General features: G+C 38.8%; 2 protein-coding genes across 5 annotated transcripts in view; one reads left to right on the forward strand and one right to left on the reverse strand.

Annotated features, from left to right (window-relative positions):
• The first annotated feature begins 14 nt into the window (after window positions 1-14).
• NOL7 (nucleolar protein 7) lies at window positions 15-8,839 on the forward strand. Of its 2 annotated transcripts, XM_073810346.1 has the most exons (9): window positions 15-406; window positions 494-554; window positions 1,150-1,208; window positions 2,493-2,524; window positions 2,766-2,853; window positions 3,174-3,295; window positions 3,374-3,451; window positions 3,929-4,034; window positions 6,180-8,839. In XM_073810346.1, exons 1-8 carry the CDS (start codon window positions 15-17, stop codon window positions 4,003-4,005), a joined length of 909 nt encoding a protein of 302 aa, XP_073666447.1. In that variant the 3' UTR covers window positions 4,006-4,034; window positions 6,180-8,839. The 2 variants fall into 2 exon arrangements, with proteins under 2 accessions (XP_073666447.1, XP_019800653.1); XM_019945094.3 differs by lacking the exon at window positions 6,180-8,839 and having other exon boundaries at window positions 3,929-4,111.
• Window positions 4,826-25,122, reverse strand: part of RANBP9 (RAN binding protein 9) — an 88,550-nt gene continuing 68,253 nt past the window's right edge. Inside the window, exons 7-14 of one of the 3 annotated variants that reach the window (XM_019945088.3) lie at window positions 24,720-24,832; window positions 23,297-23,405; window positions 21,606-21,796; window positions 20,300-20,444; window positions 16,886-17,007; window positions 15,064-15,215; window positions 9,066-9,177; window positions 4,826-5,820 (exon numbers count right to left, since the gene is read on the reverse strand). In XM_019945088.3, coding sequence (XP_019800647.2) covers window positions 5,690-5,820; window positions 9,066-9,177; window positions 15,064-15,215; window positions 16,886-17,007; window positions 20,300-20,444; window positions 21,606-21,796; window positions 23,297-23,405; window positions 24,720-24,832 — 1,075 coding nt within the window. In that variant the 3' untranslated portion in view covers window positions 4,826-5,689. Of the gene's footprint in view, window positions 5,821-9,065; window positions 9,178-15,063; window positions 15,216-16,779; window positions 17,008-20,299; window positions 20,445-21,605; window positions 21,797-23,296; window positions 23,406-24,719; window positions 24,833-25,122 lie in introns of those variants that run through there. The other 2 variants (XM_073810341.1, XR_012334341.1) reach the window with 2 other exon arrangements.

The raw sequence follows: 25,122 nt of genomic DNA on the forward strand, positions 1-25,122 counted from the left end.
TCCCCGCTCTGCGCATGCGCCTCTGCATAGCTCAATGGGGCCTCGGAACCTGCAGAGGGCAACAGAACCCGCGGCGCCTGCCTTTTACGTCACGCTCCGCTTGCGTGCTGATTCCGGGTCAGAGGTCGGGCGCAGCTTGGGTCATGGTGCAGCTCAGACCGCGCGCGTCCCGCGCTCCGGTTTCGGCGTCGGCGATGGTGGACGAGGGCCAGCCCGCCTCGGAGGAGGAGGCGGAGCACGGCCTGTTGCTCGGGCAGCCGAGCAGCGGCGCGGCTGCCGAGCCGCTGGAGGAAGACGAGGAAGGGGACGATGAGCTTGACGACGAGGCCCCGGAGGAGCTGACTTTCGCCAGCGCTCAGGCGGAAGCGAAAGAAGAGGAGCGGCGAGTTCGCGAGACCGTGCGCAGGTTGGGAGCCTGCGGCCGGGCGGGGAGAAGCGCCCCTTCCCATCCCGCTCGTCCCTGCCCGGACTGACTTACCGCCTTTTCTCCCAGGGATAAAACGCTTCTGAAGGAGAAGAGGAAGCGACGCGAGGAGTTGTTCATCGAACAGAAGGTTGGAGGGGAGGGCGGCGTTTCACAACGCGGCTCGGGGTAGAATTCAAAGTTGCTAGGATGTGGGGTAGAGGAAAGTCGCTAATATTTTCTTCTGACTACAGTGACAAGGTGCTCATGCTCTTTGCTGTCCACCGATTGAAAAAGGGAGTGGGAAGAAGTGGGAACCTGAAATCGTAGGGTCAGTCCCACCTCTGACGCTCGGCGGAGGTAGTTTATTTGAAACTGGGTCGCCGTGAGAATTAAGTGCTTTGGAAACTAAGGGCCGTTCCAACGTGGAGGATGATTGATGTGCTCTCTGCTGTTTAGCAGATTGGCCACAGAACTGACTCCATATGGACGTGATAGTAACTGCTTCCAGTGTATGAGAGTGACCTGAGGGTTCCAGCCTTCACATCTTCCGAAGAATGTGGAATAGTTTCTGAGATGCTTGGTCCCAGTCTTCCCACAGCTTAGAGATAGTGGAGGGCGGTGTTCAGCCCAATTCATTTATTTGCCTAGAGGTAGGGCTGTCCTTAAAATGGTAACTTTTAAAAGCAATCCAGGGCATATTGTCGTGTACCTCACTTTTAATTGATTTTTAAAACGTTTTTAAGAAAAGAAAACTTCTTCCAGATACTATTCTAGAGAAGTTAACTACAGCTTCACAAACTAGGTAAGTAATGGATCTCGTTTTATTACTTGCCTACATACAGTCTTTGAATTACATATTGGTACATTTATTTGAACTCAAATAACTGAAGAAATTGTAAAGTCTAAATTAAAAAGCTACACAGTATTTGACTTTGGTGGGACAGGTTGAGGGAAATATTCCACTTATTTTCAGTCTTCTGGTTTTTATTATGTTTGTTGTTTTCCCCATAGGTAACTAGTTTCTGAGTTGCTGATCCCAGTGTGTTCATTCAATAAGTTGTGGGCCACTGTCATTGTACTAGGGGCAGGATAGATGGTGTGAATAAAAGTGTTTTGAAATTTATCCTTTAGTGGAGTAGCAGGCAATTATCCATAGGCTCCTAAAACTCAAGCTTGTCCCATACTTGCCCTATCTGCCACTAACGTGGCCTCCCTCCTCGTTCCCCATTTCACTTAGCAGCTCTGCCATCCACTGCACATTTAAAGCTACTTTTCCTCATCTGTACCAGGGAATCAATCAAACCATACTTAATTTACATTTCTAAATATTTGCTTTCCTCCCTCCCCATTCCCCCTTATCTCCTCTTACTGCTTTCAGTTTAGAAGTTTAGCCCTGCATCTTTGACTTAGGACAGTCGTTCTCAAATTTTCAGTAAAAGAACTTTCTCCAGAGTTACTCGGTTTCTGGATACATCACGGTGACAAAGTCCTTTTCACCTTTCAAAACCAAGTCCAGATGTCACCTGTCTTCTCTCACTCCCTCTACCCCATCGCTCGCCCCACCATCGAGCTTTTCCAGTGTGCAAGTGCTTCTGTGTAGATATCTCATTGTATTTTGCCATTTGTCTTTCTCTCCATTAGACCGCACTTCTTGAGGCTATAAATTCTTGTCTCTATCCTCGTTTGTGTCTAAATTGTTCAATTAATGCTTCGAGATCTCTCCAAATAAAGTGAGGCAGGCCTACCACCTTTCACTTTGTATTTCAAATACTGTACTATATAATTCTTAAATATTTCACTTTAACTCTGTTAACCACAACAGTCTGCTTTGGAAGCCTGCTAATATATTTTCAGATTTTAAATTCTGAGAAGATATTCCCAACCTAGTATAGTTTGTTGATTTTGAGTTGTCAGTTCACTGGGGAGAGACTCTTTCTTTCTAAAGATCCTAAGTAAAAACTGAGAATGGTGGTAGTAAAGGGGGGGGAGGGGTATCTTATTTGTAAAACTAGATGAAATTTTGTAACAGGTTGAGTCACCTTTGCTCTCTGCCATCCCAATTAGTGTTCTTCTTGTTCTTCCTTAGTGTGAAGAAATCACCCGCAAAGTTGAAAGAAGGTATGAACTATTCTAATTTAAATAACTTCTCATTAAGTGCCAACTGCATTTGCAGATATTTGCAGTCAAATGTTACTGACCCTTAGAAAGAGCATGGGAACAGGCCTGGCCAGTTGTAGCTTATTTCTTACAAATAAAAATCACACACTGGTGTGTAGTGGGTATTTAAAGTGAACTCCAGTATGTGTTCCTGATTTATTTTTACACCAATGCTAATTAGAAATATAACTCAATTTTTTAGTGAATTTGCAAAAGAAAAATGAAGAATGTGAGAAAGGAAGTGACTCAAAGAAAGCTAAAGAAAAAGTGCAAAAAGTACAGACTGTTGGGTAAGAAGAGTCTTCTTTTTTTGTGTGTAGGATGTAAAGGTGACCTTTGGAGGAGAGTATTGGCTTAATTAGTAGCAGTTTCAGATTGGATCCTCTGTGGAAAGTTTTTGGTATTTATATTTAAAAAAATATTTATTTGCTCTACTAAGATGTAAACATTACTTGTAAAATAGTCCTGTAATTTAGTTTTATCATCTTACCCGTGCATATACAAAATTAGGACTTGGGATATTGTTTTCCACTATTTGAGTCAACTAACAAAAATACTTTATTTTGAAAATAAGCACTGCCTCATTTTGACCTTTTGTATTGATTACCAGCCAGAATAAAAGCTACTTGGCTGTAAGGCTGAAAGACCAAGATTTGAGAGATTCAAGGCAAGAAGCGGCCAAAGCCTTCATACAGAATTGTTTATATGGTCCTGGAACCAACAGAACTACTGGTAATTTCTTTATGGACTATTTTTCTCCCTTTTAACTGCAAGTTAAACAAAGCAATGATAAATAATTCTCTTTCCTAGTAAACAAGTTCCTGTCTCTTGACAACAAGAGGTTACCGGTGAAAAAGGCCGCAGCCCAGTTTTTGAATAATGCTTGGGGTAAGATTCAGCTTTGTTCTCTGAATCTGATAGTTTTATATATTGTATAATGTTCTTTAAAAAAAAAATTTTTGTTTATTTGGCTGCGCTGGGTCTTAGTTGCGTGCGGCACGTGGGATCTTCACTGCCACGTGTGGGATCTTTAGTTGCGCATGCAGGCTCTAGTTCCCTGACCAGGGATCGATCCCGGGCCCCCTGCATTGGGAGCACAGTCTTAACCACTGGACCACCAGGGGAGTCCCTGAAAGATGTTCTTTTTTAAGGAGATAGTAAATACTCATGCAGTATCGATGTTTTTCTTACAATGGCTTCTGTTACTATTTTAAACTTGCTTCTGAAGAATAGGTCAGTGCAGTATGTATGCACATGTACCTAATTTTAATATTTACACTCATGTGTTAACTAGAAAATTTGGAATTGTTTCTTGGGAATTTTATCTCTTTATTATTCTTAACTGCACAAAACCTTCTATTCTAGCATCCCAGAAAAAACAAAATGCCAAGAGGTTTAAAAGACGTTGGATGGTCATAAAGATGAAAACTTCTAAGAAGTAAATCAAAGCTAAATGAAGAACGAGGACTTTGTATGTACAGAACTTATAAATTTTTAGTTTAGAGCATTTAATTTTTCTGAAAAGATTAATAAAAGACTTACAAATCATTTTAGAGGGTCATTATAAAAATCGTAAGTCTGTTTGGGGTAGTACCCAGTCACATGTCATCCATGGAGTGTAAGTAATTGTGCCTTATAGTCTTTGAGCATCCTGGAAGAAAAAGCAGTTTAAAAGGACTTGTTTTCCTTTCTTTTTATAATTGTTTACCCGTTTTACTGAACACAAGCAGTGCCCACACCAGTAGGGCTCCTCTGCTACCCCTCCCCCCATCCCCTGCAGGGTGTGTGGCAGGAAAAGTCTTCCACTACAGCTCTCAGATGCTTTAGTTTCTTGGATATTTTTGTGCTATTGATGAGAATTTCACAGAATACGAGGAAGAGTGCAGTATCTAAGTGTAGCTAGATAATCTGTTCTTTTTTAAAAGAAGGTTTACCAAACCAAAGGACATGGTTGTTTGTTATCCTGTTGAACAGCTTGTTTTTATGTTTTACTTTTAACCAGTTTGGGAGTTTGCTGTAAAAATGGCAAGTCACATGCCATATTATGATTGTGAAAACAAGAAGATTCATTTCCTGCTTTCTTTCTGTATCACCCGTAGTATCGGGTTTGACCCTAATCCACAGAGGCCAGTAAACTCAAGGCAGTCTGAGGTTGCAGAACTCAGATTTATAGTAGCAACCACTCATTTTAGTTGTTCTAACTTTATATTAATCGTGAGAAGTATGCCAGTACCTAATATAAATTCAATTGACACTCTAGTATCTGTAGAAGTAAATTTTTAATGGCTGGTTAATTATATCACTACATTTTTATTGCAATATAGTACTCATTTAAGCACTTAAAAATGGAAGGTGTACAAAGATTAAATTAAGACACGGTAAATTGACTAAATATTTGGTTTTTATATAAATAAAGGTCATGACCACACTGTTGACATGTAATACTGTTATAATACAACAGTTAAACTTGTGAGTCTACAACAGAAGTCTCTGTAGTTAAACAGGAAACAAAGTTGAAAAAGACCATGTTAAAACAAAACTACTGGGACTTAACAGGTCGGGATTGTAAGTAGCAACAAACATATTCACTCAGCTCCTGAGTATTTCAAGTTTTACAGTACACATTAAAAATGATTTCTTCCATCAACACTATAAATTCAAACTGTCAGATGTTTATGCATTTTGCAGGTTACACTGATTGAATTGCTTACATGGGAGCGGGGGTCAGAACACCTCCCAATTTGAAGTTTACATCACCCACATGCTAACACAAACACAACTTGTTCCGTTTCCTTCCCCCCTCTCTCCCCCCAACAAAGAAGGCAGGATTTTTTGGTTTCTTTTAGGTAATTGTTTTAAAGGATTTGTGATGATCAATTTGAACGTCTGAAATTCAGTAATATTTAACTCTTAGACAACTAAGAGGTTAAAGATGGAAAATAATTTCTCCTAACACTAAGTTAGAAAATCATTTGCATCATGCTGTAAACTAGGAAGCAATGTAAAGCAACAAAAACCTGTCCCCAGTACATAATTTAAAAAATCTAAATTTCAAATCAGCAGAACTGGTCTACTTCCATGTTGACTATATGCCACAATATAAGTGTGAGCTCCGTGAATGCATAGCTAATGTAGGTAGTCTTCCACTGTGGCAAAAGCACAGGATCCAATTCCTGATCGAGCCATCAGTCCTAGACACTGTGTGGCCTGTCCCATGGCTAGGGCAAGTGGAGGTTGCTTTGGCAGATTGTGGGTTTCTGAGGAAAAATGATTAAAAATGGAAATAGCAATTAGCAATACATTTCAAACAACGTCTCTCAATCAGGAAAATACAGCATTACTTACAAAATTACTGATGTCTATACTGCTCTTAACTACCTAGCTAGCTAGCAAAGGTGGTTTTTAAGCAAACAGCACATGCCTTGGACATCTACTCTGACAAGGTAATATGGTTACTGGGTATTCAAGTAATAAGAAAAAATTCTTGCAGAATTAGACTTTCAAGGTGTTAGACACTCAAAAACTTCCACATTTACTATGATGGAAACGATGTAATTATCTAATGTTTGCAGTGGGGAGTAAGGAATATTTAGTATTTCCCTTCTATTTTTCCAAGGTTAATTGACATTACCAAAGAAAACGGCACCAGGTTTTCGGTACAAGTTTCACTGATGGATTCTTCCCCTTCTGGGAACAGGACCCAACAGAGGCTGCCGAATCCTTTCCACGGCATGTTGGTGAATGTCATTTGGGTTGGTAAGGGAGCAGGTGGTGATGGTGACCACGAGAGACAACTGAGCCAAACGACCCTATAGTCTGAGGAGTTAATTTACAATTGATAGGATAAACATCTGTAAAAATCACCATTAAATGGAATTTTCAGGGTCCTACCTACCAGACATTTGTCAGACAGCTGTAGTACAAATGTAACCATCAGCAAAATTCATTCTTTGCCAGAAATGAAAAACTGGACTAATGATAAAAGTGACCAAACCCATAGAAGCTGATAACTTTTCCTTGTGTGCAGGTGTCCAAATTTTAATTTTAGGCAGATTCCCAGTTAGTAAAATTACTAATCGGTCCTTGTAGGCACAGCTGACAGCAGGGCAAGAACAGTGATCCAGGGCTGGTTAAGGCTCCATGTGGTTGGTTCTGAGGCTGCACATAGCGGTGGGAGAAAGAGAAGTTCCGGAAGGGATGAGGCAGAAATAAAGGGAGCAGGTTCCGGACTTAAGGTGTAAGGGGAAGGATGTAACACAGGATGAAGAATATTAGAATACAGATAACGCAAGAAAAGATGCACACGCTGGTGAAAAGTGGTCTGTGGGTTAAGATTATTCAAGTACTAGCTCTTCTCTGGCAAGATGCTCTTCAGCTAAATTCTGATGGTGATACATTTTTTGGTCAACTCTAAGCAGGAATGACTTTATAAACTAACTCTGCCTCAGCTAGAATCAGGAACAATTTAATTTTTACACAAAATCAACATAACAATAAACAATGAAAAGGAAACCATCCTTTCAAAAATATCTCTTGAAGGTTCACAGGGAAGTAACCTTGCTCAGAGGTAAGCACATTACAGTTTTATTTTGGCCAAGGCAGGCACATCTGTAAGCATCTTTAAATTTTTTTAGCATATGAAACTCACAGGAATTACAGATCATATAACTTTAAGCACTATTTAGAGATGAAGCTGTGTAATATAGCACAGTGTTTATAAATATGCACACATACATCCACAGCAATTTAAGTCTCATTACTTTTGCAAGAATTATATACATTTAATATAAGTTTAAGCACTGTTTACAGCTGAACTACATAATACATGGCACAACATGTAAGAATACACATGTCCTGGATAATGGTCCTAAGCAATTTACTACTGAAAATTTTAATTCCCCTGGAGAACCCAAGATTTTTAACTGTCATAAGAAAACTGTTCACTTTTCAAAAATTCTTTTGAAGTCTGAGTGTTTACCTAGATACAAAGCAATTTAGGGCTTCATGATTACCTATAATGTAGTCATTTCAAAAAGACAATTATAGTAAACCATTATTTGCCCTACGATCCCAGCACTGCTACTAAGTACACTTATTTTTACCAATAAAGCTAAATGAATTTCGTATAACCAAAGAAAATACACATTACCCAAAGAAAATTCACATTGAATTTGTATAACAAAAAACACTACTACTATTCCAGAACTTCAGTGTTAGACCATAACACCATGAATTAATAATGAATTTCAGAAGGACAAAGAAGCAGATTAAGGCCCAAACGTGCATACTTTTAAACTGCTTCCTTTACATTCCAGCCACATGAGCCCTGGCCTTCACTCCAACAAGTCTCTCTGTGTGACACTGATCCTATCTAAGATAGTTTCAGACATAAACCTAACAGGGCCAAACAGCACAGAACAGACTTCTAAACTGGTAGTCCCCATTTTTCTTGAGGAATTACATTCTAAAAAGGTGAAAAATCGCTCTCATCTGAACTACCTCTGAGAAAAACTGCCCAGATATGAAAAGTTTTATGTGAACAATCAACCCTGTAGTTTATATATAAACGCACAAAATGTGCAGTTACTGAATTCACATAGAAAGTATTTGTTCAGGGGACTCCCTGGTGGCTCAGTGGTTAAGAATCCACCTGCCACTGCAGGGGACACGGGTTCGATCCCTGGTCCGGGAAGATCCCACATGCCGCGGAGCAACTAAGCCCGCACGCCACAACTACTGAGCCTGTGCTCTAGAGCCCGCAAGCCACAACTACTGAAGCCTGCGCGCCTAGAGGCCATGCTCTGCAACAAGAGAAGCCACTGCAGTGAGAAGCCCGCGCACCGCAACGAAGAGTAGCCCCTGCTCGCCACAACTAGAGAAAGCCCGCGTGCAGCAACGAAGACCCAACGCGTCCAAGGATAAATAAAGATTAAAAAAAAAATTGTCCTCTGTTTAAAAAAAAAAAAAGTATTTGTTCAGTACGTAAATACCACACTCCTACTTTGCAATGAGTTGCTCACAGGAATGGCAACCAACCAGGGGACAGCAAATCCCAGTTTCTCACTTCGTGCTCCCCCTGCCTAAGCCTGCTGTTCTCCCCTTCCCTCCCTTTTTTACTTGGTAAGGGCATGTAGTTAAACATGCTGAACTTCAATGAGAATGTCACGTGTCTCCAAGGGTTGATGCTGACAGCACTCACTCGAGCCCCGTGGGAGCTGTGACACAGGTGGCTCGGGCCAGATATGCTTATGTACACGTTCACACAAAAACTTCTGTCTTCCAGAATCACAAGATGCACCCCAATATACCTGTTTTTACTCCATTTGAATCTATTTAATCTGGGATTGAGATACCAGAGGAAGTTTTCTATACTTTAAGGTAATTTTAATTTTTTAAATGTAGAAAACATTTCCCTTATGATTTTACCAAAACATAAATGCCAGCACAAATACCATCTCAAATACCCCAGAGACTAGCTAAAGTGCTTTCTGGCTTCACTTACCTAATATTGCACTGTTAAGAGCTGAGCACACAGGTTCTCTCTGAATTGGGTCAAGTTGATTTCCAACTGGGCTGTTCCAAGGATCTGAATAGGCTAGTAAACTGAATGCATCCTGTTGAAAACACAGCAATTTGGTTTTTAATTCAAACAGTTCAGCGACTGTGCTCACCATGATTACACGTTGAGAGAAAGGTAAAAATATGGCTTTAAGGCACTAGACTAACACAAGCCCATTTACCCCTATGACTAGGAGGCTATATATTTTTTAACAATTAGATTATGCAGCAAAGCCTAATTTGTTTTCATTTTTCTTGTAAACAGCCATTTTCATCATCTACCCCTTATCCCTACAACACATGCAGAACAGAATAGAATAAAAATGGAAAAAACTTAATTCCTGTGGAATGGGCTATATTACTGGTTAAAGTAAAGAGAAAGAGAAAACATTTATGACCACTAATATGAATTTGACATTAAAAGGTTAGGACCAGCCCATGTATTTTTTTAAACACATGTGGGAACTGGGCGTATCTCACTGGACGTCATCTTCTCAAACTCAGTAATCAACAAAATTAAACTGGCTCCGCTTCAGGAACATTCAGTAGTTCCAGCCATCCTCAAGCCGCCCCTCCTGAAGTAACTGACACACAGTCTTCTTTTCGGACGATGGCTCTGTCTTCCTGTCATCTTTCTGTGGGAAGCACATAACTACAGTGGTTTCAGACATTGGCTTCAAGTTAAGCTGCATCACCAGAGTGGCCTTTGGCAAGAACAACCTTCCTAAGTATCAGTATCATCATTTGTATAATGGGGATTATAAAAGGTCCTATTTCACAGAGTTTATGAGGACTAACTGAGCTAAACAAAATTAGTAATGTCAGCTCACTCTAATCTTTCAGTAAAAGATATATTATCGTTTTGCCAGAAGCCAATGCCCTAATCCAGAGTAACATTATGATACAGATACAGATACAGGTAGACACAGCACACCTTCCCAGTTCAGACGGCACGTGGAAAGGCGCTGGGGAAACCAAACCAGTGAATTCAGTAGCGCGACACTCAAACTGCTGCTCGTTCAAACGTGGAAGACAAATTCCTAAAGAATAGCACCTCCCAACGTGAAGCTGCTCCGGCCCCCCTCTAGCCATCTCATTAGTGGGGGTGAGGCTTCCTGGTCAAGCCTGCTCTTGCCCTTTCTTATCTGAATTGGCCTCTACGTTGTGATGACTGGAGAAGAACTGCCCGTAAAGCAGAGCTGTGCGGCCTGAGGCTACAGACAGGGATACACGGGGCACCTCCACTGTCGTACACTGCTGAGTATCTCATTCACATGAGACTTCTGGCCACAGTTATTAATGAAAGTTCTTTGAAGAACTTACACTTGTTGGAATCCCCTGCAGCTACTCACAGGTGCTAGTAGATACAAGGAGAAAAAAAAAAAGCTTCATATACCTGCTGATTGCAAGATCTGCTTCTTAACAGTATTTAAGATATTTTATGCATCTCACAAAGCTACCAGATTCTACTTCTGGTTCCCCCCAATCCAAATTTATTGATGGAGAAAGATTAATATCTGATATCCTGTGAAGCTAACTCTAATCACGCTATTTCTAAAGACTGAGCTTTGCTCAAGACTTAATTCACCCCACAACCATCTAATGAGGTACCATCCCTATAGTGCACATAAATTTTAAAAGACAGACTAAAGAATCTGTCCAAGGAATAACTGCTACATCATTATTTTAAGCACAGAACTATCCTCTTGCGTCTACATCCTGACATGCTACCAAAAAGGTGAAATGCTGTAGTCCCAAAAGTCAAATCAAGACCATTCTGTCAAATACACCTTCTAGCATTTAAAACAAAATTCACAGAAAAAGATAATGATGGTAGTAATTTACTGTGCACTAATGTTGTGTGAGGCAATGTTTCAAGCGCTAATGTGTATCATCTCATTTAATCCTCACAATAACCTTAGGAGGTGGTTACTACTATGCCCATCTTAGACGCGAACTGAGGCAGTGAGAGATTACCACCACACGGTACTGTACTTCTTTTAGTAGGATACAGTTTCTTTCTTTTAATTACCAATCTAAATATTAAGAGGAAAAAAGTCTAAAATTTTGCCCCCATATTTTCAGTATAGCTGAACAAATATTTATTGGACACAGACGGGGACCACCAGGACCTCATCACTGTTTCGAGGACTCACACAGTCCTATGGGGAAGGCAGACATGTAAATGATGTACCGTGTATTGCTTATTAACAGAGTGTATTGTGTCACAAGAAGCAATCACAGATATAGGCTCAAGCTACATGGAAACTGAGGCTGGAAAGAAGAAAAGGCATGGCTGGAACCATGGGTAAGGGCTTAGATCCTAAAACACCCTAAAAATCACACTAAAAAGCTTCCATTTTTTCCAATAAGGCAACAGAATTTTACATAACGGAGTGATATGAATTAGACTTGATTTTAGATGGATCACACAACACTATGAAGCACAGCTTGCAAGTAGAGTGAAGCTTTAAGCAAGAAAACTGAAAAAACCCTTAAAAAAAAAACAACCGGTTTATGCCATCAAGTTCCCAGGAGTAAATATCTAGAACTTCATCTTTCTTTACAAGGGGAATGAAATCAGCAAAGCAACCTTAATGTTTTAAATTCTGCTGTAAGACTAATTGGTGAGAGTAACCAAAGAAATGCAAATAAGCAATTTTGAGATACATGTTAAACCCACTAAAGTAGAATTAAGGTATTAGTGCCACCGGCACATCCCTTTATTACTGCTGATAAGTTGGTAGACGTTTCTGGAAAGCAACGCAGCAACACGTAGCAAGAGCCACCATAATTGTATCCTTTGACTCAATAATTCTATTTCTAGGACTTTATTCCAGCGGAATAATTTTAAGGAAGAAACAAAGATACATGTATAAAGGTGTTCAAAGCATTTTTTAAAAGGCAAATAGAAAATCTAAAAATAGAGCAATGCTTAAATAAACTGATATAGCAACACACTAGAATATCACGTAGCCATTTAAAAATAATTGTCAGTAATGCATAGAAACTGGAAATACATTTTTTATGATAATAAGAACAATACAAATAGGATAACTACACTTACCAACCAGATAAAATATATGCCCATGCGATTGAAGGCACAAAACTGAAAATACCTGTTAAATATCATGGTATTATGGGTTACTTTTTATTTTAGAAAAAACATTACCTCAGTGGGAAAATTTCTGACAAAGTGTGACATTTAGGTAGGATTCTCAAACTGTACTTACACTTGGCTTAAACTCTGTAGCAGTTTCTAAACAGGGTGCATCTAAAGTTACTAGATTGAGAGCTACCTGCAGCTGGGGCTGCTCGCTCTAACCTGACTCTCCCGGCCCTCCAGCAGGTGCCCTGCTGCTCTGCGCAAGCGCAGTAAACAGCTGTTGAACAATTCGGGTGGCTCTCCCGGGAGCCACTGGCAGATTCAGGCAGGTAAGCAACAAAAACAAAGACAACAGGAAAACAGGAAAGGAAGACCGAGAAAGTCAGAAAAAGGTCAAGAGAACCACGGCTGCAGCAGGCCGCCCAGCCCGTGTTTAGCACAGGTGGGCTACCCCAAGGTCTGCGGTGCGCCTGCTACTCCGCGACTGAGGGGAAGCACAACACGTGTGTACCTTACGGCAACTTCGGTAAGTCTCAAGCCGGCCTTAACCAAATCCTGTCTCTCTACACATGTATGCATGCTTCAGAAGTCTGTGCAAATTCAAACAAAACTAAAGATAAAAACACCCATTTCAACCACCCATGACCTGAAGTGAAGAATAAAAGAAAACAGTAATTTCTAAACCTTCTCAAGCAGGGCAAAAAAAAAAGTTCTCTTTGTGTTACCCTCAAATCCTCCAGCATTGTTCTTTAGGTACTTAGAAGCTGGATCAGCCACCCATCTTATCTCTTACCTGGATCAAGATAAGTTTGGGGAATGGGAGAGAAGCAGCTCAGAATGTTAAGACAATCTCTTGAAGTAGGTGGCATTTGCTTAGAAGTCATAGGTACAAAATCAAAGCCATCCACATTCTTTAGATGATGAATCACATCTTCACTTAATTCAATATATAATCAAGGAGTATCTTTGAGGACAGGCCATGTAATGCCACTTCCTGTGCTTCACGCAAATTAGAATCAAAGAATAAGCAATGGAGTGAAATTTTCAAAGGGACTACATAAAATCAGACTCCATCAGCATAAAGTATTAACAAGAAAACAGAGTCAGATGACCCAGTGTAAAAAAGCCTATGATTTCTTTTTTCAAAACATTTCACATCCCCAAATATCTCCTAAAACATCAGTTCTCAAAGCACGATGCAGGAACAACTGGGTTGAAGACCCTTTCAGGGTCTCTTGTGAGGGCAAAACTATTTTCATAGTAATACTAAGATATTACTTGCTCGTTTCTCACTCTCATTCTTTCAAAACTATACAGTGGGGTTTCCCAGAGGCTACACGTGTGTTATATCACAACAGACTGAATACAGAAGCAGGTATGAGAATCCAGCTTATCATTTACTAAACCTAGCATTAAAGAGATTTACAAAAATGTAAAGCAGGGCCACTCTTCTATTTTTGTTTGTTTATTTTAGGAAGATAAAATAACACTTATGAAAAATAACAATGACTTATTTTAAAATGAATTAATAATTTTAGTATTAATTTCTAGTAGAGTAAAATCAATAAATATAACTTATACAAACAAGAGCCCTTTGGGAATCTTTAATAGTTTTTAAAGTGTTTAGATACCAAAAAGGTTGAGAACCACTGCCCTAAAACCTAGCAAAGAAGTTTCCCAAATGGATAGCTTTGGATATGTGAAATAATAATAAAGCCTGAGAAGTTTCTTAGCACTGTTGATATCAGAAAAGATTCTCAAAGTTGTATAATGATGAAAATTCCCAGTCTGGAAAAATCAAGTTATGCATGCCTTTTTATCTGGAGGTGTATATACGTGGCTTCTTAACCCATCCTAGACTAGACAGGTGCTCTACTGAGGCTACAGTGCATGCAGCTGGGATGGGTTTCTTTTGGGGGGACTGATTTTATGCCATATTTAGCACTACTACGTGTTGCTCGCTGGCCCTCTCTCAGTTTAGGTCAGGAAGGGATGGCAGGAGTCTTGAGTCTCGCCCTCTCCTATACCCAAGCATCAGTGTAAAGGCCTACGTGCATCTCCCCTTCGTTTTCTGGGCTTATTTCAAAACATTCAGGAGAAGATATTTGTAACAAACCAACTTTGAGCCCAACCTCGTGCAGGACAAACAAAAAACTACAATGGCTAGGTTCATGTTTCACAGGTGTACAGGGCTGGTGGGACTTCTATGAACATGAAAAAAACCTCATCTCTACCACTAACTGCAATGCTGACTTAAGGTAGGCAAAACTCCATCTTTAACTGCTACACAGAACTGTGGCTAACTTAATGAACTGTTTCCATTTTCTCCATCTCACTATATCCAGCGCAGACATCAATCCAGAAGAGACTTGAAGACGTGTTTTATCTCTTCCCTGTGAAAGATGACCCAACCCTTCACCAATCTCAAAAGAAAAGCCACACGTTATACATTCAATTTGCTGCAACCCTGAACAATCTCTACTAAAGTAAAAATATCTCAAATTTATAGTTTTATCAGCACACCCACATTTCTCCTAATAACTCTGCCAATTTTATAGCCGAGAAAACTAAGAAAGCAAGTTGACAAGGGGCACACAACACTGGTAAGTGGCAGAACTGAGATTTAATCTGTATGTTGTACAGAAGTCCAGCGCCTGTCCAGTAGAGCCGGGCTGCCGAACCCTGCCGCGTGTCCGCACCCTCAGCCGGGCTGGAAGCCAGGGAGGGGCGCGCGTCCAAGTTCCCAACAGGAATTCCAGTGTTGCTCAATGTGTTACAAAACTACATTTTAGTTCCTCTGACACATTTATAAGTTTTCAAGGAAAAACAAACTTACCTTCAACATTTTTTTATTTGCTGTGTTCTTGCCACACTCTCTCCTCAGCTGCTCACTCATCGCTTGTAGCTCTCTTCCGAAGTGAATCATTCTTTCTATGGCGGCTTGACTTCCTCCACACAGCTGGCGCCTTAACTGGCTTGAATCAACTTCTGTAAGCAAAACAAACAGGTATTTTACTACCTTACATCTGGAGTACAATGGAGAAATGAACATAAACTGCTTACAACATTTTGGACGTTTCATTTAGTAATTACTTCCTAATATTTTACCTAAATATGCAGATTTTTAATTTAATGTGGAACTTTGTAGCTAAAAGGTATACTTTATCTAGGCCTCAAGAGTCTAGGATCCAATACCCAGCTTTCAGTTGAAAGTCAGGTGACAAACCTTTCAGTGTTAGCATGTACATATGTCTCAGGGAAAATTTTATGAAAGGTTAATAATAAGCACGATTTTCTAAAACTACAGCAACATGAAAAAAAGAAAAAGAAAAAAGTAGTGCTTCTCAGGCTACTTTAACTGACAAAGAACAGAGATAGAAGGTAAGAAAGACTAAATGACTCCAATAAAAACACAGAAGACACCACATACTAATCAAAAGGGTTAATTATACTACTTTTAGAAAAATACTACTTTTAGGAAAAAATTTTACAGTGTATATCTTGACTGACAATAATCACTGATCAATAACAAACAGTATAAGTCACTAATAACAACATCATTAATCACTAATGATAATGATAATAGTTACTGTTTACGAAGCACTTACTTTGTGCTATTAGCTTTTTACAGATCAGCTATGAGGCAGTTATTATTATACCCATTTTACAGATGAAGAAACTGAGGCAAAGAGCTCCTAAGTAATTTGTCCAAGGTTACACAGCTAGTAAGTGGCAGTTGCAGAATTCAAATCCAGGTGATCCGGCTCTAGAGCTCCTGCTCTTAATCACTATGCTCAAATGACTCTTGGAATGTTGAGGTTGCTTGCTGATATCTGATAGAGTGAAGCTAGGCTGCCTTTTCAATCATACTCCTTGCTTGAAAGAGTGAATTATGCATTGGAACACACAATCCTCAACAACAAGGTGGTTGTGTAATATAAGTTTGCATTTATAAAGTAGTTTCTAACAATCTGAATAAATACCTTTTAATCTCAAAATACTAAGAAATCTAATGTTCTGACAAATAAGAATGTATAAGCTTCAATAATTTTCACTCTCCAATTGATGGGAAAGTTTGCTGATGGTTTAACTTTTCGGTACAATTTACTACACAAGTTGTCAACAAAGTAAACTTATGTGTGCGAACGTATCTGTCAGCCACATGTTCTGAGGGGGCAGGAGCCAGGGGGTGTCAAATGCAGGCGCCTACTATCTGCCAGGCGCTGGGCTGCGCAGAGTCACATATATTCACATTGAATGAATTTAAGAAAGTTTGATTAGAACTTATAAAATCATCTCTACCCATTTGGCCTTTATTGGCTATACTGAAATAGGTATAAAAACTTTTCATATCTCCAACCTTAGCTGTCCTAAAGGATATTTAACACTAATAAGTTAGTACTCCTACATTAATGAAAGCACTACAGTTGCGCAGAAACAGTTCAGCAAAGAAGATACTAAAAAATTAAACTCTACTCTCTCTAGCAACCCCCTCTCACAAGAAATTTTAAGAGAAGTAATACGTATCACTGTAAAATCCAATGGCACATACATCTTTAAATTTGATTTGTGCTCATCAGCTGTGAATCAGTACAAGTAAAAACATAACCTTGTAGTCATCATTTTTTATTAAAAATGTAAGAAATATCACTGCAGACCCATTTCGGTGTCACAATCTTCCATTTCGTGGTCATGTTTAGAGCTACCATTTAGGAAACCATTGGATGAAGTTTCTCCAACTCCATTGGAGTAGTGATCTGTTTCCATGTCTACATCATTACTGAAAATGAAAAAACAAACCTAATTTTAGAAATAGCATACTTGCAGCTTAGTTTAAAATAAATTACTACTCAACTACGTATAAACTGACTTCACAAGGCAACAGCAATCTGGAATAAAGGTATTTAGTTACATCCTGAATGTATTCAAAGCCCAATCTGTAGCTGACCTTTAACAACTCTGTACTCCTGGAGATAAAGTACGTGGACTAAAATGTAGTGGTTTGATGACTTCCGATCAATATGGAGAAATCATTTTTCAGCACGTATTTCCCACTATTTTTCAAACTCAGATCTGCTCTCCATTCTTTGTTAATCAACTCCTGCCCCAGAATCCCTGGCCCTCACCCCAGCATGCACTTGCAGCGTGTAAGGGAAACCCTCCTTCTCAAACTACTCCTGGAACCCACCTCTCTTCACCTCTTTCCCCACCCTCATACTCGACTCGCTTCTAGACTATTTTTTTTCACTAACAGCCTTGATGTTTTGGCATTTGTCCTCACTACTCAAAAATATACTCTTTCTCAATGGCAAGTAATAACCTGCAAAACTACTAGTCTCATCCCTTCATACCTTCCCAGCGCCCAACACTATTTTTCTCTCACAGGCTTTCTTATTGGTGAAGATTCTCAAGTATTTTTGCTGCATCTTAATTTTTAAAAGACTGCTCTGGAGATACTTAGGGCATTGCCAATTCTCACCTACGTCACGCTGCCTGAACGAATAGCATGTGCCGACAGTTCCATGCTGAGCTCGTCAATATTTGCCCTTCAGATCCTTCCACACCCCAAGCAACAATATCTAACCATCCAAATTTCTCCTATGAAGATCTAGGTTATGATTATACAGCTCAGAAGGAAACGCTTGATGAAAATTTAGAGAATATTTAAATAAAAATGATCTTTTCTCATTAAAAAGGCAATGTTTGTAGGAAAAAAAGAACATCGAATGCAGATAAGCAAAAAGCACCTTATGCGTAATAATGCCAGCAAAGGTAACCAACGGTTAACAGCTTGGGTGCGTGGGCGCGCGTGGGTGCATACATACTTCTATCCGTAAGACCTATCAGGGTAAAAAGGCCCATAGAGATCTAGGAAGAAGAGGGCCATGGCCCCAGGACATTCCTGTCAGTCAGAAAAGCTTGTTTAGTATCCTGATGAAATTTGAGAATTGATAAGAAAAATCAAACTTTGAAAATAATGTTTAATTTAAGGGAAATCCTTAAGATCGTAGCTTTTAGTGATCTTATTAATATACTAAAGTGCATTTTTCATAATCCAATATAATATTTGAGAGGGATACTTTCATTCAACACACATTTAAGAGCCTCTGGGCCATGCTCTGTGTTAGGTGCTAAGGATTTAATGAAACAGCCCCTGCCCTCCAGGAGTGAACAGCCTAGAAAAAGCTAATAAAGTTATTATAGTACAGAGACTCAGTTCTGTGATGAAAGCTCCACAAGGAGTGACACAACATTTGGCGGGGATGTAAATCAAGGAAAACATCCTGGAAGAGGTAACATCTGAAGTTGAGTTTTACAGCTTGAACAGAAGTTAGGATGGGGGAGAAGAAGGAGGGCGGGGAGAAGAGCATTTCTGATGGGGGGTAACGGAGAAGAAACAAGTCTAGAAGTCAGACATCCCAGGAAGTAGTCACAGCTCTGCAACTTACTAGTTACTAATTATTGACCTAAAAAAAAAAAAGTCATTTACTTCTCTGGTACTCAGCTCTACATCTGTAAAATGGTTTTCACAGTTAATACCATCTTTGCCTACTTCACAATACCGTTGGTAAGGAAAGCCATTACCAACTAGAAAGTAACTGTTACTGCTTAACAGTTTAAGACAGTTTAAAAGCTTACTTTCTTCTATACTGCACACAAAAGAGGATGCTGTGTCATCAACCCCTTCCGTTAAGCTTGCTTCCCTCAACTCAGGTAATAATAGGTCTCTTTAGCAACTTCCTGCCATGAGGATAGTATTTAAGAGAAAAACTCACGAAGAAACTGCAATCCTACCCTCAAACTATGGTAGAACCCTCTAACAATGATAAAGTACTAATATACTATAAAGTACAATGATGTACTAAAGGCTTAGTCTTTTAAATTTCCATACAAAATTTTCAGAATATTCTAATCTTATATTTTCTAGTTATGTCATCTCTACTGACTACCCTGACCTCCTTAGCAAGAGAGTCTGTTTTCCTACTGTTCTTCTCATACCATTTTTGTGGACTTCATTATCACCTGTACCACACAATACCATTACTTCAGTACATTTTTGTCATTTGTGACAGATAACCTGGAAATTCTGATTAATCTCCAAATTTGTGAAAACAGATTTTTACACATACTTCTTTCTCCAGAGTCATATTTCCATTAAGAGTCATGGTAAACATTAGGTTCTCTCTCCTTCAATGGGAGAATTTTGCACTGATAAACATTCCCCCAAAACGCAGTGTGACCAATCAATTCACGTTCTAAGACCAAACCAACATCAAATTGATAAAATCCATAAGAACTTGCTGTCACACACTAGCATTCAATTCAAATGAAACCTTCAGGTTTCATGAATAGTAAACCTGAGTATGTCATAGTATGCTGAGAGAGACATCTCTTCTCTCAAAGCTCTTCGAGTGGAGACCATGCCCAGCAGTGTCTGACACCCAACAGGTTCTCAATACTCTCCTCGCACTGTATATTTTTACTAAATGACTTAACCGTCTGTTATACGCAAGCTACTTAAAGATAGGTTCTCATCAACAAATATTTTTTGTAAAGTTAGTTATTTGGAACTCAGGAAACACTTCACACACTTACACCAAAAAAACCACACACAAAGAAAAAAAATAGTTGTAACTGTATCAAATGTTAACTGCAGAGGTTAAATATACTAATGGAAACATAACAAGTGGCATGTACGTAACCACCTGTACGGGTCTGCGGTGGCAGGAAGATGAAATGCAGAACCATAACAAGTGGCATGTACGTAACCACCTGTACGGGTCTGCGGTGGCAGGAAGATGAAATGCAGAACCTGGATGTGTCCCTATCACCCCACTAGAGGGAAGAGTGACGTAGAGGAAGGGGAAGGAACAGAAGGATGAGCCTCCATGAACTCTAGGAGAACAGAAAGCTTTGGAGAACTTACTCCCCACCCCTTTAACCTCTGGGGGCTTGGGAACTCTCAGAGCCCCACTATGGACCATCTAACTCAATTTCTCCAAATTATTAAAAATGATGACATCTATAATTAAGGTTGCTTATAGTAGCACAAAAGCTAGGGATATCGTTACCTGGTGAAGTTGTTAACTTGCTGTGACCTTGACATGTTTATACTGTTCAGTTCTGGTACATTCAAACTGGACGACTGGTGTTTACTATGGCAGTATGACTGATGTGCTTTATTTGATATTACACCATTACTACAACTTTCAAAACCTGGGAAAAAAGAAAGAGAAACTTTATAAAAATAGAAACAAACACATAAGGTTGTAACAGATGTACCATATTCTGATCATGTATTTAAGACTTTTATAATGCAGGAAAGTCAATGGACTACTTAAATAGAAAACAAATGGATAACTTCTTTGAAAGAACATAAGGTTACTTAATTGTGAGCTGTCATCTCCTCCTGTATTTATTGAAGGCTTAATTATAGGTCTCATTTAATCCTCACAACCCCCCAGCCCCCGCCCATGAAGCCCAGTTATCATAACCCCATTTTACATATGAATACACCGAGGCTAAGAATCTGTCCAAGCCTGACGTGACACATGGTGTCAGAGGGGTGGTGACTAAGGACACAAACATGAGAATCACGCACACTGTGCAGGATGGTGATGTGAACAGGCTGAGAGGCAGCAACGTAGAAAGGTATATGCTGAGTGAGAAAATGCAAAGGTGTTGCTCTACTCTTTGAAAGGACAGGAAACAGCATTTGATTTCTGCTTTAGAACGTGAAATGTACAGAGGAAACATAATACCTTGGGAAAAACAGAATTAAAGAGACAAGCAAAGAAAAAGGACTGAGAAGGATCAGAAATAAACCTGCAGAAGTGATGTCATAAAGGCCAAGAAAGGAGAGAATTTTAATTAAGAGAACACCAAAGGCCTTGGTGAGTCCAGAAAAGGATAGGAGGAAATGAACAGGCAGAGCTGACTCCTGCTGGCAGCTTGGCTGGGAAAGAGTGAGCAAGAGGCAGCCGGGCTAGGTGGCTGGGTATGGTGATCGGTGGCTCCAGACACCACAGCCACGTCACCGCCTTTACAGTTATCCTTTCCTAAAACACACAATTACCTTCTCATGACCAAATAGCTCCGCTTTAATTTCTAGAGACAACTTGAATGTTGCCCTTCATTTATGGAGATCTGTTAATAAACTGTTTTTAGAAACAGCTCATCTTTAAGTCACTTCCTGGTACTAAAAACACGTGAATCTGACCCACCCACAATTTTTCCTCCAGAACATCTTGAGATCAAGTATACAAATGTACCAAACGCCTAGCAGAAATGTCTAGATTTTTGAAAAAATTTTATTTTGGTTCAAAACCACGAAGAAGGGTAAAAATTTTAAGATAACGTCATAAGACTGAACCTCACCAGAAAAATGTGCAGCACTTCCTTTGCCTGATGCTAAACTGTGGACACTCATTCCGTGGCTGGGGCTCATACTTGGACTACTAAAAGGTCGAGGACTCACAGGGTAACTGTCTTGAGATTTTGGACTTCGGCCTCCCAAACATCGTACTTCACTATCTGTACCATTCACCATTTCTATAAACTGACGCACTCTAAAAAGAGAAAAGAAAAATTTACTTACATGATCTTCAAATTACTGTTTGTTTATTTAATAGCAACAGATTTCTGAAAGGAAATATTTTAAGAACTTGTATTTTTATCAGTAAATGTGGCCTTTAGATAGTATGCTAAAAACACTAAACATGGTTCCATATACTGTACTGCTTAGAATCAATTTAAAATTTTCCAGAAAAATGAGAGTATAATGCAAAAGACATTTTATCGCCTTTAATCAAGATTTACTAAGAAAATGAAAATCTATCTGTAGCTATAATAAACAAACCAAAATGGACCTCATTTTTTTTAGCTAAAATAATCAAAATAATATTTGCACTTGGAAGCAAACCAAACAGTACATAAGAACATCATGTACCTTTTTTTTAACATCTTTATTGGAGTATAATTGCTTTATAAACATGTACTTTTATATACATACTTACCTACATACAAAATAAGAGCCTAAGTCCCCAAGTTTCCTCATCCCTCTTAACCAAAACAGGCCACATTTAAACTTTGATTCTAAAGCAAGACAATTTTGACACTGGGCTTAGAATTTCTGGTGCTTAAAGAGTTTAAATCTTAAACCTAATAACACCTGAATTTTAAAATAACGAAGATTCATACGACCAATTAAAAAATGCCAAGTTAGGGTGGCTATTATTTATGAAAAAAACAAAAACAAAAAAAGAAACAGAAAACAAGTGTTGGTGAGGATGTGGAGAAACTGGAACTCTTGTGCACTGTTGGTGGGAATGTAAAACAGTGCAGGGCTACGGAACTGTGAGGACTAATTTTCAAAAAATTAAACACAAAATTATCATATGGTCAACAATTCCCCTTCTGACTGTATATGCAAAAGAACTGAAAGCAGGGACTCTAACATATATTTGTACACCCGTTATGCTAAGTGAGACAAAGCAGTTACCAAGGACAAATATTTTATGATTCTATTTATATGAGGTATTTAGAGCAGTCAAATTCAAATTTATAGAGACAGAAAGTAGAACGGTGGTTGCCAGGAGCTGGGGGGAGAGAGAGGAATGGGGAGGCAGTGTTTAATGCGTACCAAGTTTCAGTCTCGGATAATGAAAAAAGTTCTAGAAAGGGATGGTTGAAAAACAATGTGAATGTACCAGAAACAATGTAAATACCAGAAAACTGTACATGCAAAAATTGCAAATTTTATGTATATTTTTACCACAGTTTTTTAAAATGCCCCAAACTTACTATAAGGCACTTTACAGGAGGAAAAATAGACATCCATCTTCTAAGTCAGACTTTCACATTCTTAGACACAGGACAGAATGACAGAGTGCAAACACGAAGCAACAGCTGCCTTCTGCCCACAGTCCTCGACACAGAAGCACATTCTATAACCTGTCACTTAAAGGGGCTACATTACAAAATTATATCCAAATATCTGAAAGTATGAAAATAATTTTGATTATGTAACACACACATGTGTCATTAATATAACATTTTATTAAACTCACTTTAATGTGAAAAGGAGATTGGGATTTCTTTCAAGTAAACTTGGGTATAACTGTTGTGTTGTTTCAATGGCTTCTCCCATTCTTCCTGCTAACACCAATTTCTGAATTCCTATTTAGAAAAAGAAAGCAAAAGATAAATTTTTTTTAAAAAGAATAGAAACAGAAACTTAGTGGATCCTCAAAAAAAATTTAGTAAAAAATCTTTAAATAAATTATCATGATTACTTTCCACTTCTTTTTCTAACTCAGTTTCTACTTCAACGAAAATTTTCAGACAAATTAAAAAATCAGAAAAACAAGTACTTTATTAAACTACTAAAAAACCCCACAAACTCGCATACAAGTAGCACAGGAAAAATACCTGTTGAGCAATACTGATGTACTAAACACTAAAATGAAAAAGATGGGTACGTTATGGCATACACTGTGGTGATGATTTCATGGATATATACTTATCTCCAAACTCAGCCAGGTGTATATGCTAAGTATGTACAGTTTTTAACATGTCAACCATACCTCAATAAAAGTGGTTTTTTTTTAAAAAAAAAGACCATAGGAAACATTAAAGAAATAATATTCCAAGTGTCTTATCAAATATTATAACCTTTTGCACCCAGTACTAAACGAATGCTAGCCTTTGAGTAAGACCTGAATCCAAGAGCTACTCAGTGAGCAGTCCCTGTGGGTTAGATGATGGGGATACGAAGAGTAAGCGGTCACCTCCTGCTTGCCAGAGCTTACAACGCCGTGAGAAAGACAGGCAAGCATACGATTAGCTACAACGCAGTGTCATCAGTGCTATCACAGCAGTCTGACCTATAAAAAATTTGTTTTCATCCATCATGATCTTACCCGTATATCCCTATACTTTCATCAAGCCATGCCCTCCCTGATGGCCTAACCGCACCAATCTTTGGATGGCTACTGTGAACCAGCTGTTATGCTGACCTGCCCTGGTCAGAACAGACTCCACAGCTCTGGCCACAAGCACCAGGACCTAAGCCATAAATACTTAAGATCAATACTATCTTAAATTTAGACAGCAATTTAAATGCAAAGATACTTAAATTTATTTTACATGTTATCTCCACTAACATCTAATCGTGGACTACTTTACCAATTTAAAAAAACACTGTTTAGTAAATGTTTACTTCCTGAAAGCTCAAGAAAACGTATTTTAAGAAAAAATGGCAAATATTTTTACAAAAATTTCTCCAAAATTGTATCTTTCTACATCCAGAATGCTAATAAGTGAATTTTTAATGTAATCTTCAAAAATGTCAATAAAAATAATTTCAGAGGCATAATTTCAAGTTAATATATTTGAAAAAATTTTAATTTAAAAAATAAAATTTCTAAAAATCAATGTAACCAAACCTATAATCTGAAAACAAGTGTTAGCCATGCACCACAGGGTCCTTACTTTGTCTATTCTTAATGGAAGCTAATTCTTCTAGAACGGTCTGGTCTGTAGATCTGGCAAAGGCCTCTGCTGTGGCACAGTACCCATGGTGGACTAAATAAGATGAAACCATTCTTAAAATAAAAAGAAGAAACACACATCTTTTAGTCAAGAGAATACATGCTTCATACTACAATTTATATAAACAAGGACTACTCTGATATCACAAGACCAACCTATGCCGTTGGAACAATTAAGGCTTTAAGTACCTCAACTTTAAAATAAGTTAAAAAAGATCATTTTGTCTTATTCATGTAATATTTCCAAAAAGATAACTGCAAATGCTGAGGTGAGACTACTCTCCCTAGAAATAAGTATTACCAGAGAATCAAGGACATTAAATGACTTTGACTCTTGGTACTCC

The sequence above is a fragment of the Tursiops truncatus genome, chromosome 10 (assembly GCF_011762595.2).
Source record: "Tursiops truncatus isolate mTurTru1 chromosome 10, mTurTru1.mat.Y, whole genome shotgun sequence".
In the NCBI taxonomy this organism is placed as follows: domain Eukaryota; kingdom Metazoa; phylum Chordata; class Mammalia; order Artiodactyla; family Delphinidae; genus Tursiops; species Tursiops truncatus.